The 18,253-nt window shown below is 42.8% G+C and overlaps 1 protein-coding gene across 1 annotated transcript in view; it reads right to left on the bottom strand.

Annotated features, from left to right (window-relative positions):
* LOC109918713 (tubby-related protein 4-like) overlaps positions 1-18,253 on the bottom strand; it is a 576,781-nt gene that overhangs the window by 240,939 nt on the left and 317,589 nt on the right. Inside the window, exon 11 of the mRNA XM_048600969.1 lies at positions 4,345-4,489. Within this exon, the coding sequence (XP_048456926.1) occupies positions 4,345-4,489 (145 nt within the window). The remainder of the gene's footprint in view (positions 1-4,344; positions 4,490-18,253) is intronic.

The following is an 18,253-nucleotide window of genomic DNA, read 5'->3' as shown; positions in this document are numbered from 1 at the left end:
CTTGGAACATGCTGACACCAATTGCAGACATTACTATTCTGTATCAAAGTAGACTCAGGAAAACCTTTTGTAGTTTTTTAAAAATAAATTGGTTTTGACGGAGAACTCACCCACCCTAATTCTTTTGTTTTATCTGTGGGTTCATATCGTGGCAAGAGTCTCCAATTTTTTACACTCAGGTCCTAGCAATTCCCCTACATTTCTAGATAGGTTACCACAAAATACAGGTGAAAAGGGATGAACTGGCTCCCTTTCATTATTCCTCTTGGTTGATTTGATTGGCATTTACAGCAGAGGAGGTGTATCTGTACTGGACAACAAAAATCTAACTACACTCATCTCATTTCAGTTCCTGGAGACTAGACAAAACAAGGGAATGTCTAAATACTGAGTCACTCAACCTCTTAGGCAGTGAATTCCAAACTGCCACAATTGTCTGGCTGAAACAATATCTCTGCAGCTCCTCTCTTAGCCTTCTGCCTTTTACCTGAGGTCTACGTCCCAGATTATGGAAAGCCTATCCATTTTAGATATATCACACATAATCACATCTTTCTTATAATGTGGTGGGAAAAGCTGTATGCAGTGTCCAGTTGTAGCCTAACCAACATTTTTTTTAAACAGCTCCAACATAATCTCTTGCTCTTGTATAGTACATCTCAGCTAATAAAGCAAGTATGTCTCATGCCCTTTTAACCACCCTAACTAGCTGCCTTGCCTCCTTCAGGGATCTTTGAATATGCACACCAAAGTCCCATTGATCTTAAGTACTTTCCAGGGTCCTACAATTCATAGTGCAATGCCTTGTTAGCCCTCTCCTCTTCCCAGTTGAATTCTATTTGCCACTGCTCTGCCTACCCCAACCAGTCTTACAGTTTATGGTTATCCCCTCTTCATTATTTACTACCGTAACAACTTTTTTGTCAGCAAACTACTTAATCCCTACGTTGTTAATATACACCACAAAACACCATTGGATTCAGTACCGAGCCCTGTGAAACCCCGCCTAGAAACAGACTTTGAGTAGCAGACACATCCCTCTACCATGACTCTCTGCTTCCAGCCTCTCAGCTAAGTTTGTATACAATTTGTCACTTTGCCTTGGATACTTCTTACTTTCTTGACCAATTGGCCATGAGGAATCTTACCAAAAGCCTTGCTAAAGACCATGTAAACCACATCAACACTTGTCGTTACCTCCTCAAAAAACTGGATCAAATTTGTCAAACATGATCTTCCTTTGACAAATTCATGTTGTCCCTAATTAATTTGTGTTTCTCCAAGTGCAGATGTACTTTGTGCCTTAGAATTATTTTTAAACTTCTCCATCTCCGAGGTTAGGCTGACTGGCCTATAATTTCCTGGTCTCTACAAAATTAATTTAGAAATGGATCCTTCCCTGGTAGATACCTTTCTCCCAGACCGAAACGATCTTGTATTTTAGAAGGAGCCAATTTAACCAGGCATGGGTTTATTTATTATTAAATACAAGAGGAATTAACAAGATAAAAGCTAAAAGGTACAGATATAAAGAACAGTCTCTAAATTGTTTATGAAGAGTGGATAGTTGAATGCTGTAGCAAATATTACCAGTAGTGTTATGGTGGTAGTTGAACCATTCTTAGTTTTGCAGAATGGTTCAGATTCTGCATTTCTGATTCCTTTCAACCATTACTTAATCCCCAGCATTCACGGTGAAAGAGAGTATTTCATTCTGTCCAGTTTCCATTTTGCTTGGATTGCAACACCCAGAGCAAGAGAGGGTCTTTACCTGCAACACAGTATTGACTAGGGGATCATTCATTGACTGCAGTCTTCATTGCATGCCAATGCTCAAACGAAGGCTGGTACACACAAGATGGTTCGGTTCCACTAGCACATTCCAGTCAAGTCGAAAATGGTGCTTGAATCCCTATCCTTCTGCATTTTTCAAAGGGAAAAAGACAAAATGTGTCTGCAGTTTGAGACATAATCTGAAGAGCTGTTGAGCAGGAGGTTGTTGGTGTCCTGTTATCTTAGCAGTCACAAATGATCACAGTTCCAGTCTGTTCTGACTTGACTCTTGCCCCATTTGAAGGGTTTTTTGTTTGATGTTCCTTTCATAATCATAGGCTTGACATTTTATGGTTTCCCTCTCTCTCTCTCTAGACAGCCACTTAATTTACATCAGCAAGCATTTCTGGCTGTTCCAGTCCTCTTATAAAAGAGACATTTTTGCACTACGGTTTAAAAATGTCCACACCACTTCGGGACTGACCCATAGTCATGAAATCTTAACTCACTGAGATCACCTGTTTCCACCTATCTCAGGTTAGGAAACCATTATCCTTCATTAGACCATGCTTTCCATAGAATATAGAACACAGAACAGTACAGCACAGTACAGGCCCTTCGGCCCACGATGTTGTGCCGACCTAAGATCAAACTACCCTGCATACCCTACATTATAACTATCATCCATGTGCCTATCCAAGAGTCGCTTAAAAGTCTCTAAAGTATCTGACTCCACTACCACTGCCGGCAGCGCATTCCACACGCCCACCACTCTCTGTGTAAAGAACCTCATATTAGTCATTTCTGCCCCGGGAAAAAGTCTTTGGCTATCCACTCTATCTATGCCTCTCATCATCTTGTACACCTCTATCAAGTCTCCTCTCATCCTTCTTCACTCCAATGAAAAAAGCCCTAGCTCTCTCAACCTTTCCTCATAAGACCTCCCCTCCAGTTCAGGCAGCATCCTGGTAAATCTCTTCCGCACTCTCTCTAAAGGTTCCACATCCTTCCTATAATGAGGCGACCAGAACTGAACACAATATTCCAAGTGTGGTCTAACCAGGGTTTTATAAGGCTGCAGCATGATCTCGTGGCTCTTAAACTCAATTCTCCTAAAAACGAAAGCCAGCACTCCATACACCTTCTTAATAACCCTATCCGCTTGGGTAGCAACTTTGAGGGATCTATGGACATGGACCCCAAGATCTCTCTGTTTCTCCACACTGCCAAGAATCCTGGCATTAACCCTGTATTCTGCATTCAAATTCAACCTTCCAAATGAATCACTTTACACTTTTTTGGGTTGAATTCCATCTGCCACTTCTCTGCATCCTGTCAATGTCCCGTTGCAACCTACAACAGCCCTCCACGCTGTCCACAACTCCACCAACCTTTGTGTCATCGACAAACTTACTAACACACCCTTCCACTTCCTCCTCCAAGTCATTTATAAAGATCACAAAGAGCAGAGGTCCCAGAACAGATCCCTGCGGAATACCACTGGTCACTGAGCTCCAGGCTGAATACTTTCCATCTACTACCACCCTCTGTCTTTTATTGGACAGCCAGTTTTGTATCCAGACAGCCAAATTTCCCTGAATCCCATGCCTCCTTACTTTCTGAATGAGCCTAACATGGGGAACCTTATCAAATGCCTTGCTAAAATCCATATACACCACATCCACTACTCTGCCTTCATCAATGTGTTTTGTCACATCCTCAAAGAATTCAATAACGCTTGTGAGGCATGACCTGGCCCTCACAAAGCCGTGCTGACTATTTCAAATCAAACTGTGCTTTTCCAAATAATCATAAATACTATCTCTCAGAATCCTCTCCAATAATTTGCCCACCACAGAAGGAAGACTGACCGGTCTGTAATTCCCAAGATTATCCCTATTCCCTTTCTTGAACAAAGGAATGACATTTACCACCCTCCAATCATCTGGTACTACTCTAATGGACAGAGAGGACGCAAAGATCATTGCCAAAGGGGCAGCAATCTCTTCCCTCGTTTCCCGTAGCAACCTTGGGTATATCCCGTCTGGCCCAGGGAACTTATCTATCCTCATGTTTTTCAAAATTTCTAGCACATCCTCCTTCCCAACATCAATGTGTTCGAGCATATCTGCCTGTTTCATGCTGTTCTCACAAACGTCAAGGTCCCTCTCACTGGTGAATACTGAAGCAAAGTATTCAGTAAGGACCTCCCCTACATGAAGGACCCGCTTTCCGAAGAACAACTCATCCAAAACTTTGATGCCACTGTCCTAATTCAAATTAAGTTCCATTCACCCATTCCCTTATGCCTTGAATTTAGACTTCTCATCCAACCAGTGTGAATCCCTTTATGGCATTCTCTCTTTCTATATCTTTATGATCTCCTCCAATCCTATAAACCTCCAATATTTCAATTGTTTCTTCAGTTCTTTATTCACCAGCAACAAAGGTAGTACTTTGGCATAACCAAGAAGAAGAGCTTGTAGATAAAAATGTTTTACTTATTATATCCTTTTTCACTTTAACAGAACTCAAATCATCAAACCTGTAAGTCTTGAGTAGTTTGCTTACCTGGGCAATTTGGGGGATTTGCTAGCCCGGGATATCTTTGGAGATTTCTTGCCAATCCAGTCATCACTTAGTTCTACATCACTGGAGTCAGAACAGTTACAACTATCAGTCATTGCTGACATCAGATTGGTCCCACAAATTTCATCTGGTAAAAATATGCAAGAAAAGAAAATTACAACTTGTTCAAAAGCACATCTTAAATACCTTGAAACTATTATAAAATGATCATAGAATGCTTTGTATTGCATGAAAAATAAAATTCACGCATCAATGTTTGTAAAAACAAAACAAATAGTTGCTAAGTCTGTAACAAAAGTCATGTTGGTCATTTCTGTTAGATTAAATAGCACTCTGCCATCTAACAATTAGTTGTTTCGAAACAGGAAAGACAAATGCCATGACCAAAATATAAGATTGAATGAAAAGAAGAGAAGGCTAGAAATATTATATCAAGTCTTTTAAACTTATTTAACTTAAACTTAACGTTAACTGTTACAAGACAAATAAAATAGGTTATATATATTATTTTAAAACAAAGAAGACAAAAAAAAATCAATGCTAATATCATCAGAAATTACTTCTAGACTATAGCTGCACCTTTGTAATGTACATATAAAAATTAATTTGTCTTCAACATTTATCTGTGTGGGCAAAAGTGTTGCTCAAGCAATGCACCAAATGGAAAATCAAACAGAGAAGAATATAAATCATTAACAAATCCCACACTATTAAAATGGTAAGGATTCTCCCCAGCTCAAAGGATAATGCAGTCACTGCCATAACGCCAGTTCATACTCAAACAGTACAGCTAAAATATCTATATAAACTCAGACCAGCAGTTTGGAATATTAATTTTAGAACAATGAAGCACTTGTGATAATAAAAATTGATAAATATATTATGGCCCTGCCTTAAATTAAATATTGCCTATAAGTTTATAAGTGGCAATATAAAATAAGCATGTTTTATGTTTTCCCAATACTGATATGCACATAATAATGAAAAAAAACATCAAATTTTATGGACAGGGCTTGCCGGAGCCTGTTGGGAACTTTGAGACTCTAATATTCAGGTGTAATATGTAGAAGAAACCTGGAGAACGCTTCATTCTCTATAATACAGGGCCATCATTCAATTCTGGTCATCACCCACAGCATCACCTAGAGATGTCAACAATCAGGCAAAAAGTAGCACAACACTTTGGCAATGAATCCACACAGGTTCTCCCAAAAGTTGTCTGTGAGAGAAGGACAGTCCTATTCCCTATGGATGGCAACAAGAAGCCATTCCAAATGACAAAGGCAGCCTGGAAAGAAGTTGTTCAGAAGTCAGCACCAGTGGAGCACTCAAATAATCTGGTTCCAGCGACACAAGAGGATGATTGATCTTTTGCAGGATATGTATGAATATGTAGTCAATTCTTCATGCTCCTATGAGTCAGGGTTATCATTTTAAGCTTGCCACTGCACAGGACTGGCACACAGGAGACTAGATGCCAGGCGTTTCCAACAGATACCTCATGTATGATCAATGTTTGTCACTTCTTTGCAGCTAAAAATGTAGCACAAGTCACAGCACAGCAGGACTGTCAGGGTTCACTCTTAAAAGTGAAGAGAGCTACAGCACTCAGCAACTTACGCATCATCAAGTCATTGACGTTTATTACCACTATGAGAACATTTACGTCTGATAGCTTGTCACCAGAGGCTTACAAAGAACAAGGACACAAAAACAAAAAGTTGAGCCCCTTTACATTTTAGTGCTAGACAGATTTGCTGGTGTCAGCCAATGTAGTTGATGAATTTGGGCAGACTTGTTGGCCTGGTCAGGCTTTAACCCTACCACCATACATGCTTGGGCAAAGAAATGCCTTAGTTATGAAGGAGACAAATTAAAGAAGATGTCTGTACCTAGTGGAGCTTGGAGCATGAAGTCTACCCTGCCAAGTACGTAATTCATATATACATGTTGGTTTTGAGAACACATGTATTTCCCATTTTTGGCTAATAGTATGGTGCCCATGAATGTTTATTCAGCAGGCTGGACACCCTAATGAATGAGAAACAAGAAAGTTTGGGAATGCCGACCCATCTGAAAGGCGGGAACTTAGAAGCAAAAACTTTAACCACCATTTGGAAACTGAACTTTTTGTTTTACCTCCCATTCATTTAAATCCCCCCACCATGCTAAAAGTTCTAAGTAAGCACGAAAGTTTGTGTTTTACATGATATTTCCTCACCAGGGCGGCTCAGTGGTTAGTGCTGCTGCTTCACAGCGCCAGGGACCCGGGTTCAATTCCACCCTCGGGTGACTGTGTGTGGAGTTTGCACATTCTCCCTGTGTCTGCGTGGATTTCTGCCTGGTGCTCTGGTTTCCTCCCACAGTCCACATTTGTGCAGGTTAGATGGATTGGCCATGCTAAATTGCCTGTAGTGTCCAGGGATGAGTAAGTTAGGTGGATTAGACATGGGAAATGCAGGGTTACAGGGAAAGGGTAGGGAGATGGGTCTGGGTAGGATGCTCTTTGGAGGTTTGGTGCGGACTTGAAGGGTCCAATGGCCTGTTTCCACACCGCAGGATTCTATGAAAACCAAAACAAGAAGTATGGCATTTTGTTTTTAAGGGAGTAGACATAAACAGTATCAGGGAGAAATTAGAGTTCCCAGGAACCAAAGAGGTAATTGGATTGAAACAGAATGGCAGAAGTTACTCTGAGATCTGGTATTACAAAAAAAAACCAAAAAGACTTTGGACATTACCTGGTTCACTTATAACTCATTTATGTGTTGATCACTCTGAAAGTGATCTCAAGTTTTTGAAAGCTCAACATGTGCAGAAAAAGTAGGATTTATTGGATCTGATAACCTAAAGTCTGATGACAGTGCTAGGGAAATTATCAGAAAAAATTTTGAGGGACAGGATTAATCAAAACTTGGAAAGGCAGGGATTGATCAGGGATAGTCAGAATGAATTTGTTAGAGGGAGATCCTGTCTGGCTAATTTAATTCAGTGGTTTGAAAAGGTGACCGCACATATTTAAGAGGGTAATACCATTGATATGGTTTATATGGACTTTAGTAAGGCCTTTGACAAGGTCCCACATGGAAGACTGGTCCAAAAGGTAAGAGCCCATGGGATCCAAGACAAGTGGGCAAACTGGATCCAAAATTAGCTTGCAAATAGGAGGCAAAGATCCATGACGAGTGGTGTTCCGCAGGGATCCGTACGAGGACCTCTGGTGTTTGTGATATGAATGACTCGGATGAAGATGTAGATGGGTTTGTAAGTTTGTAGATGATACAAAGATTGGTGGAATTGTGGATAGTGTAGAAGGTGATCAAAGAATACAGCAGGATATAGATCAGTTGCACATATATGGGCGGAGAAATGGCAGATGGAGTTTAATCCGGGTAAGTGTGAGGTGCTGCACTTTGGGAGATCAAATTTTAATGGCAGAACTCTGAACACCACTGATGTACAGAAGAACCTTGGGTTCAAAGTCCATAGTTCCCTGAAAGTGGCCACACAAGTAGATAGGGCGGTAAAGAAGGTGTTTTGCATGCTTGCCTTTACTGGTCGGGAAATTGAGTACGAGAGTCAGGATGTCATTTTGCATCTTTATAAGACTTTGATTAGGTCACACTTAGAGTATTGCATTCATTTCTAGTTGCGACAATACAGGAAGTATGTGGAGGCGTTGGAGAGGGTGCAGAAGAAGTTTACCAGGATGCTGCCTAGATTACAGCATATGAGTTACAATGTAGTGGCTAGAAAAACTTGGATTGTTTTCTCTGGGGTGGTGACTTGAAAGAAGTGTACTAAATTATGAGATGCATTGATAGGGTTGGCGGTCAGAATCTTTTTCCCACAGTTGAAATGTGTAATACTAGGGGGTAAGGTGAGAGGGGAAAGTTCAAAGGAGTTGTGAATGGCAAGTTTTTTTACACACAGAATGGGAGGAGTCTGGAACATGCTGCCAGGGCTAGTGGTAGAGTCAGATACAATAAGGGCATTTAAGGGACTTTTAGATAAGCACATGAATATGCAAGGAATGGATGGATATGGACCAAGGGCAGGCAGAAGGGATTAATTTCATTTGACATCATGTTCAGACAACATTGTGGTCCGAAGGCCCATTCCTGTGTTGTACGGTTCCATGTTTTATGTTCTAAAGGGTAATCGTGGAGGGTTGTTTTTATGATTGGAAGCCTGTGACCAGCAGTGTGTGCCAAAGGGGTCGGTTGCTTGGGACACTTGCTGTTTGTAATATACATTAATGACTTGGATGTGAATATAGAAGATATAATTATTAAGTTAGCAGATGATATGAAAACTGGTGTTGTTGTTGATGCTGAGGTGGATGGTCTCAGGTTACATATTGATCCGCTGGTAAACCGGGCAGAGCAATGGCAGATGGAATTTAATCCTGATAAATGTGAGGGTTTGATGCATTTTGGGAGCTCTTATAAGGACTTTTCCTCACATAATGAATGGTAGGTCCCTAGGGAGTACTGAGGAACAAATAGAATTTAGTGTATAAGTCCTGAAGGTGTCAGCACAAGTGAACAGGATGGTGAAGAAGGCATAAAGGATACCTGCCTTCATTAGCCAGGGAGCAGAACACAGGAGCAAGGAAGTCTTGTTACAAACAAAAACAGATGTTGCTGGAAAAGCTCAGCAGGTCTGGCAGCATCTGTGAAGAGAAATCAGAATTAACGTTTTGGGTCCAATGACCCTTCTTCAGAAACTCTACGTTACACCTGTGGGAAAGGCAGGGACCTCAGAGCTGTCATTTGCATGAAGGACATAGCCGAAACAAATCGACTGGTGTAATTCGGTAGTTAGGGACAGAAGCACACAGACAGGTTCCAAATCATGCCTGAAGAAAGGGCGGGGTTACCTCTGAGAAGTGCCAATTACTGGCCTTACGAAGGAAGCAAACAATGAAAAGTTGGGCCATAGAAGAAAAGGAGGACCAGAGGGATCCCTTACACAACTCCTAGCAGAAAAACACGAAACTAATTGACTGAATGATTAAAACTAATTGGAACCCTATGAATCCACCCACCCACCACAAAAGGTGAATGGGAGGATGAAGAAAAGAAAGAAAAGGAAGATTAGTGTTAGTACTTTGAGTACATGTGGAATTAACAAAACCCATAAATCAATTAATAGAGAGACAAAGTAATGCCAGCTGTGCCAGTATTACTGGCCCTTGAATCAAGCCCAACAGCCCTGCCTCTGCAAGAGATGGAACTGATTGGAGCATACTGGAAGAAGGAGCAAAGAGGCATAATGGTGGCCAAGGGGATGGCCCTCCGCCATATTTACCCATCACTGTCCCCATCCCGAGAACGGGGGATATTCAGACTCGTGGGATTCTGGCCCAGGGACCATACCCAAGCATACCACCAATATCAGCAATTCAATCTATTCCAGCCAAACGCGTCCAGCTGTGTATGACTTACATATCATTTTCACCTGGAGATATGTTAAAGTTACCAGACAAGCTGTCCACTTTAAAGCCTAGACATCATAATGGGATGTTCTGGGAAAATGCACATTTCCCACAATCTACATGATAGGGATTTTGCAGGATTGGTCCGTAAGCTTTTCCACCTATTTCACAGTATCAAAGAGATGTAGTGGCCTGATAATATGTAATCTGTAACTTATTTTTCAACTGAAAAACCTGAGTAGTCCAGAGACTTCACAGATATGTTGCCATGTTAAATTGTGCTGCTTGGGCAGTGAAGGTAAGTGAGCTTAACATTATGTCAGGACAAACCAGACACTCCTGGTGGAACTATTGAATACTGGGAGGTTAAAACCTGTATCAGATTTTTGAAGAGCAATGTCAAAGGCGTCAAAAGGGCCAAAGGACCAATTACCAAAGGGATAAGTTGGTTAGGATAGTCTGAGATGATAAATACAATGCCATAGAAAACAAACTAGCAGAAGGGGAACCTAATCACTGTCAGGCAGAGACAGATTAGGACACTACAGATGGAATTTCAGATGAACCCCTAAATGACCCAGATCTGACGTTATATGTAGATGGATCTAGATCACTCATTGACAACATTTTGAGATGGGCAGGACTGTCGTGGACCACCGTGGGAGGTGACAGTAAAATTGGGCTCAGAGGGAGCTCTTTCAGCCCAGGTAATGGAATTGATAGTGTTGGCAGAAGCTTTAAAACTAGCAGAGAGAAAGAGAGTTAATGTTTACACAAACAGCCCTTATGTCTTTGGTGTAGTACATGACTATATGATGGCATAGAACAAGAGGGGTACATCACTTTGCGGACGGTCACATGAAACATAAGAACATAATTTGAGAAACAGTGGAGGAAACACAATATCCTACCAAAGCAGCAGTTATAAAAATAAAGGTACATAGAAAAGTGGAGACTGAAGCATAATTTTGGGAATATGCAAGCAGACATTGCAGCCAGAGAGACACCAGAAATAGTGGTCCCCAGAGCTATTAATGTGACAATTGTAGGTCTGGAAGAGGTGAATATCCAAAAATTATAGGCAGAAGTATGAATCATAGAATCCCTAAAGTGTCGAAACAGGCCCTTCGGCCCAACAACTCCACACCGAACCTCAGAGCATCCCACCCAGACCCAGCCCCCTATAACCCACCTAATCTACTCCTCCCTGAACACCAAGGGCAATTTAGCATGGCCAATCCACCTAACCTGCACATCTTTGGACTGTGGGCGGAAACTGGGGCACCCGGAGGAAACTCACGCAGACACAGGGAGAATGTGCAAACTCCACACACAGACAGTCGCCCGAGGCTAGAATCAAACCTGCGTCCCTGGCGCTGTGAGGGAGCAGTGCTAACCACTGTGCCACCGTGCCGCCCATGTCTGTACAGAGGAAACACTAAGATGTGGACAGAATGAAATGAAATGAGGACATTGCCATCACAGAAACACAGTTGAGGAAAGGGCTGGACTTGGCAACTCAACATTCCAGGGAATAGGAGCGTTTGGCAAAACAGGAGGGTGTAAAAAGGGTAGTAGGTAGCACTATCATTAAGGAGTCAATTACTGCAACAAGGAGAGATGATATCTTGGAAGGAAGGAGGCAGCCACTTTACTGGGAGCATATTATGGGCCCCCTAAGAGTCAGCAGGAAATACACGAGCAAATATGTAAACAGTTCACAGAGGCATATATCTTTCTGAACATAAATTGGAATAGTCGTACTGTTAAGGGTTTAAGAGGGGGCGGATTTCTTGAAATGTATTCAGGGAAATTTTTTTGTATCAATATGTAGACACCAACAGGACAGAGTTGTGCTGGATCTGCTTCTGGGGAAAGACATCGAACAAGGGTTCGATGTGGCAATGGGGGACAGTTTAGGTGATAGTGACCACAACATGGTAAGGTTCAAATTCATTCTGGATAAGGAAAAAGATGGATTTGACTGGGGGAAAGCAGATTTTATTAAAACAAAGCGAGATCTGGCTATAGTTGGCTAGGAACAGCTCCTTGCGGGTAAGTCTACAGGAGTGCAATTGGGGGAGCATTCAAAAAGGAGATGGAGAGTGTACAGGTCCAACATGTACCCTTTAGAAGGAAATGTAGAAGCAATAAGTTCAGAGAACCCTGGATGTCTAGGACAATTCAGGACTGGATGAGGAAGAACAGAAGGATATCTAGCAAGTTTAAAAGGAGCAAATCAGCTGTGGCCCTAGAGAAATTCAGGAAGGAACTGAAGAAAGCAATTAGAAGGACAAACAGGGGACATGAAAAAGGGCTTGCGAACAGGATCAGGGAGAATCCTAAGATATTTTATAAATATATAAAAGGGCAGAGGTTAACCAAGGAAACAATAGGGCTCATTAGGGACCGGGGCGGGGCAACCTGCACGTGAAGCCGGAGGATCCTGGAAGCATGTTAAATGAATACTTATCTTCAGTCTTCACTCTGGAAAAGCAGAACATTGCTGCGGAATTCAGTGAGAAACTTGCACAGTTTGACATTGGACGTGGGGAAGTATTGAAGGTTCTGATAGGCTTAGAAATGGACAAATCCCCTATCCGAGGTGAACTGCATCCCAGGCCGCTGAGGGAGGTGAGGCAGGAAATTGCAGAGGCTCTGACACAAATTTTTAATTCCTCTCTGGCCACGGGGGAAGTGCCAGAGGACTGGAGGATGGCTAATGTCCTTCCATTCTTTAAGAAGGGTGATAGAGGTGAACCAGAAAATTACAGAGAGTGAGTCTCACATCAGTGGTAAAGAAACAATTGAAGAAAATTCTGTAGGAGCAAATTAATACCCACTTGGAAAGGCATGGGTTAATTAGGGATAGTCAGCATGGCTTTCTCAGTGGGAGATCATGCCTAACAAATTTGTTAGAAGTTTTTGAAAATATGGGCAGCACGGTGGCATTGTGGTTAGCACTGCTGCCTCACAGTGCCAGGGACCCGGGTTCAATTCTACCCTCGGGGGAACCTCTGTGTGGAGTTTGCACATTCTCCCTGTGTCTGCGTAGGATTCCTCCGGGTGCTCCGGTTTCCTCCCACAGTCCAAAGATGTGCAGGCTAGGTGGATTGGCCATGCTAAATTGCCCGTAGTGTTCAGGGATGTGTAGAGTACGTGGGTTATAGGGGGATGGGTTTGAATGGGTGCTCTGAGGGTCGATGTGGACTTGTTGGGCTGAAGGGCCTGTTTCCACACTATAGGGGTTCTATGATCAAGTATGTGGATGAGGGAAGTTCAGTTGATGCAGCTTATATGGAATTCCTAGAAGCATGGCACTCCATGAAGCATGCTATTAATAAACACATTGAACTCGACCCCATATACATTCCACTACGAAGGAAAACCGGAAGTGAGGCAATCCATCTCAACGGACCCCAGAGTTTAAAAACCAGGCGGGAAAACACACCGACGCTTCATCAGAGGCTGCCCTGAGGATGTTACCAAGCATGGTAACGAAACATCTGCGAAACAAGAAAGCAGCTCGGCGAGGCAACCAAGCTCAACAGCTTATATGGATCTTAACAAAGTTTTTGATAAGGTCCCACTAGGAGACCGATTGAAAAGGTTAAAGCACATGGAATTGAAGGAAACTTGGTGATAAGGATCAGAAACTGGCTTCATAAAAGGACATAAAACATAGTGATAGAAGGGTATTCGAGAGACTGGAAGCCACTGTCTACTACAAGGATTAGTATCATAGAATCCCTACAATGTGGAAACAGGCCCTTCGGCCCAGCAAGTCCACACCAACTCTCAGAGCATCCCACCCAGACCCATTCCCCCTATAACCCACCTAATCTATACAATCCTGAATACTAGGGCAATTTAGCATGGCCAATCCACCTAGCCTGCTTGAATTACATACCACCAGGAAAGGAAAGGAGAATGAAGGAACTACAGTGGCTGTGGAGCATGGCATTAGTATCCAGGAGATTAGGATAACTGCAGGGAAGAATGAATGAGGAAGTAGAACCAAATGATATAAAGGATATCGGAGACTTCGTGGATTATGGGACACTATATAATGCGTTACATGCAACATGAATACCAGGTAATAATGACTGGAGTAATGACAGAACATATTTACAGAGCAGTCAAGTTCTACCATCAGTTGCCAATGAAACTAGACATTCTTGAACAGGATAAAGAACAGCAACTTCAATAATGGTGGAAAAAGGTGTGGGATTGTGGGATGGATGTTAACACACACTGCTGGAGCAAAATAACATCACACTTAGCAGTAGGAGTGCAACTAATTTTGGCTCTGACATGGGGAATAATGGTCTCTAGGTCTTGTAAGCAATATGGGTTAAAGAAAAGCACAGGCCCTAGAAAGGAAACAACAGGAAGTGTCAACAACAGCAGGGCATATATTGATTTGACTTAACCTAGCCAAAATTCCTCAAATCACAAGACAGGTCCACACAAATGAGGCAAGGAATAGCAGGTGAAATAAATCGAGCACTGGGTTCAGTTAAAGGGCCTTTTCTAGCCGGCTCTCACCGTAAAGGGAAATTGTTAAGGCTGCCCGTGGCTGAAGCAGTATACACTGGCCAGAACACCAGCTTCTGTAGTCTGCTGTTTGAACTTAGTAAATTAGAATAATTCACTGCCTTCATAGAAGGAGTATATCCAAAGTAATTAGATTAAGCTAACACACAAAGGGTCTTTTGAAATATATACAATGGGCCCTGTTGAACAGAAGCAGATGTACCTGCTTGTGTACAGACAGTTAGATAACTTGAGGAATGCTAATACAAGCCTCACTATGAGGCTGATCCAAAGTCTAGAGTTCACCATGGGATAGAAGAAAAGGATCTAACCACGTACTGATCACATTTTCACATGATATCATAATCCCTAGGTAACTAGAAGAGTAGTTAGATGGTAGCCAGTCGACATTGGCTCAGTAACTGCATTTAAACTGCATGTTTTCCTTTGTTAGGTGGAAACGTCCCTGGAATGCCCAGAGGCTCTCTCCCACTGGTGTAAAACATCAAACTCTTTGATTCTTGAAGTGGATCTCAGTGTTGAGTGATTCATTTAGTCATTCCAGCCCAACAGGCAGGTACTCTCACAACATTTAAGAGCATCTTAAGCATAGAATGATAGAGTCATACAGCACAGAAACAGACCCTTCGGTCCAACCAGTCCATAGAATCATCATAGAATCCCTACAGTGTGGAAACAGGCCCTTCGGCCCAACAAGCCCACACTGACCCTCAGAGCATCCCACCGAGACCCATCTCCTTATAACCCACCTAAGCTACACATCCCTGAACACTAAGGGCAATTTAGCATGGCCAATCCACCTAACCTGAACATCTTTTGGACTGTGGGAGGAAACCGGAGTACCCGGAGGAAACCCACGCAGACACGAGAACGTGCAAACTCCACCCAGACAGTTGCCTGAGGCTGGAATTGAACCCGGGTCCCTGGCGCCGTGAGGCAACAGTGCTAACCACTGAGCCACTGTGCCGCCCCTAATGTTGAACATAATCCCAAACTAAACTAGTCCTACCTGCCTGCTCCCGGCCCATATCCCTCCAAACCTTTCCTATTCATATATCCATACAAATGTCTTTTAAACGTTATAATTGTACCTGCATCCACCACTTCATCAGGAAGTTCATTCCATAGGCAAAACCACCCTCTGTGTAAAAAAATTGGCCTCAAGTCTTTTTGAAATCTCTCTCCTCTCACCTTAAGAATGTGACCCCCAGCCTTGAAATTCACCACTTTAGGGAAAGAACAACTACCATTGACTCCATCTATACTCTCATTACTTTATAAACTTTTATCAGGTCACCTCTCAACATCCTGCGCTCCAGTGAAAAAAGTTCCAGCCTATCCAGCTTCTCCTTATAACTCAAACCTTCCATACCCAGCAACATCCTGGTAAACCTCTTCTGAACCCTCTCCAGCTTGATAATATCGTACTGAGTGCTGAGAAACAACTGACAGTCTTTTCCACTACCAAAATCACCATGACTTTTCTTTGTCTTTAACCATTAACCACCATATGGAGTTTGCACATTCTCCCCGTGTCTGCATGGGTTTCCTCCCATAGTCCAAAGATGTTCAGGCTAGGTGGATTGACCATGCTAAATTGCCCGTAGTGTTTCAGGAACGTGCAGATGAGGTGGATTACAGAGAGATGGGTCTGGGTAGGATGCTCTGAGGGTCAGTGTAGACTTGTTGGGCCAAAGGGCCTGTTTCCACACTGTAGGGATTCTATGATACCACCAGTAATCACCCACACAGACAATTAAAGATTTACAAGCAAAGCTCATTATGGGCAAAGCAAACCATCAAAGATAGGAGGAAGTAGGGAGAGAGTGAAGGGGCTCAACCAAAGTAGAGTTGGAGGAGGAAATAAAGTGCTAAATCCCCTGCGGTGCCCACCTCTCTCTCCCTCTGATGGACACTGCATGCTCCCTCTCCAATGACACCCAGGCATGAATGTAACCGCATAAGAGGGGCATACGGTCGGCATATATGGCTCCCTCCACAGGCCGCTACCTGGACCTATTTATAGCCAGCCTGCCCAGGTCCAGGAGCAGACGCACAAGGAGGTCCTCCAATCTGCCCACATCCCTCCAAACCAGATGCCCAAAGATCAGGAGCATGGGGCTGAAGTGCAACCGAAAACGCACAAAAGATATTTCAAATAACTAAAAAGGGGGTGCAATCACCCACAACCAATATATACACGGTCCACAGATTCAACAGTGCCACAAAATAAACATATGGGCTGGGAGTCCATGAATCACCACAATCTGCAGTTGTAAGGAACTGTGTGCAACACCCGCCACCCCAGATCCCTGAAGGAAAACAGTTGAATGGAAAGCCTTCCACTGGGGTCACCATCATCCGGCAGCAAATAAGCATGCCAAGGCGTGTCTGGGCACCAGATGTAAGATTCAACGTGGATGGTATACAGCAGCAGTGTGTAGAAAAATGCCTCTTTGCAAGATGGAAAGACACAATACACATACTCAAGAGGTGGCTCAAGTTGTGGGACGCAAACTCCTGACAGAGGTTCAGGACCCTGGGGCTGGTGTGAAATTCCAATTGAGCAAGGGTACGCACTTATGGGATTCCACTGCACACTTGAGCATCCTCCAACTGGTGCACAACTTTGGGTCTGAGCGCCGCCATTTTCAGGCAATGGATGGCTGGATGTCCACCACCTCCCTGCTTGCCAATTCCTGCAGCAACATCCAACTCAGGCTAGATCCCTCTACATGTTAATGTTACTAAGGGTTCTGCCATTTTCTGTATACTTCCTTCTGCATTAAATCTTCTAAAATGCATACCTCGCATTTGACCTGATAAAACTCCATCTGCCATTTCTCTTCCTAAACCTCCAGCCTATTTATTTCCTGCTGTATCCTCTGGTAATCCTCCTCATTATCTGCAACATCTCAATCTTTGTAGCATTCACAAACTTACTAATCAAGCCACTTACATTCTCTCCAAATCATTTATATATATATTTCAAAGAACAGGAGTCCCAGCACTGATCATTGCAGAGCACCATTAGTCACAGATTTCCATTCAGAAAAACACTCTTTCCGCTGCCTTCCATGACTAAGCCGAATCTGTATCCATCTCACCATGGAGCCCATGTGACTTTACCTTTTGTAATGGCTTGCCATGAGGGATCTTGTCAAAGATCTTGCTAAATTCCATGCAGACATCTACTGCCATGCCCTCATCAATCACCTTTGTCACTTCCTCAAAAATCTCAACCAGGTTTGTGAGACATGACCTTTTCCACACAAAGCCATGCTGCCTATCACTGATAAGTCTGTATTTTTCCAAATGTGAGTAAATCCTATCCCTAAGAATCTTCTCCAATAATTTCCCTACCTAATTTCCTTACGTAAGGCTCATGGACGTGTAACTTCCCGGATTATCTCTGTTGCCCTTCTGAAACAAAGGAACAATGTTGCCTATTCTCTAGTTCTCTGGGCTTCCAGTTTTCTCCTGTGACTAAACAGGATACAAAGATTTCATACAAAGCTGCAGCAATTTCCTCACCCACATCCCTGATCATTCTAGGATAGATTTCATCAGGTCCTGGGGACTTACCTACCTTTATGCTTTCCAAAACACCCAACCCTACCTCCTTTTTTGACACTGACATGCCCTAGAATATCAACATACCCCTTCTAAGGCTTACTATCTAACATGTCTTTTCTCCTCGTGAATACTAATGCAAAGTATTCATTAAGGACCTCACCCACTTCCTCTGACCCCACACATAAATTCCCTGCTTTGTCTTTGAATGCACCTACTTTTTCCCAAGCTACCCTCTCGCATCTTATATACATATAGGTATAAAACACCTTGGGATTTTCCTTAATCCTGTTTGCCCCTTTTAGCCCTCCTTAGTTTGAG

Source organism: Rhincodon typus, chromosome 9, assembly GCF_021869965.1.
Source record: "Rhincodon typus isolate 14 chromosome 9, sRhiTyp1.1, whole genome shotgun sequence".
In the NCBI taxonomy this organism is placed as follows: domain Eukaryota; kingdom Metazoa; phylum Chordata; class Chondrichthyes; order Orectolobiformes; family Rhincodontidae; genus Rhincodon; species Rhincodon typus.
This window is presented reverse-complemented; position numbering and strand designations above follow the sequence as displayed.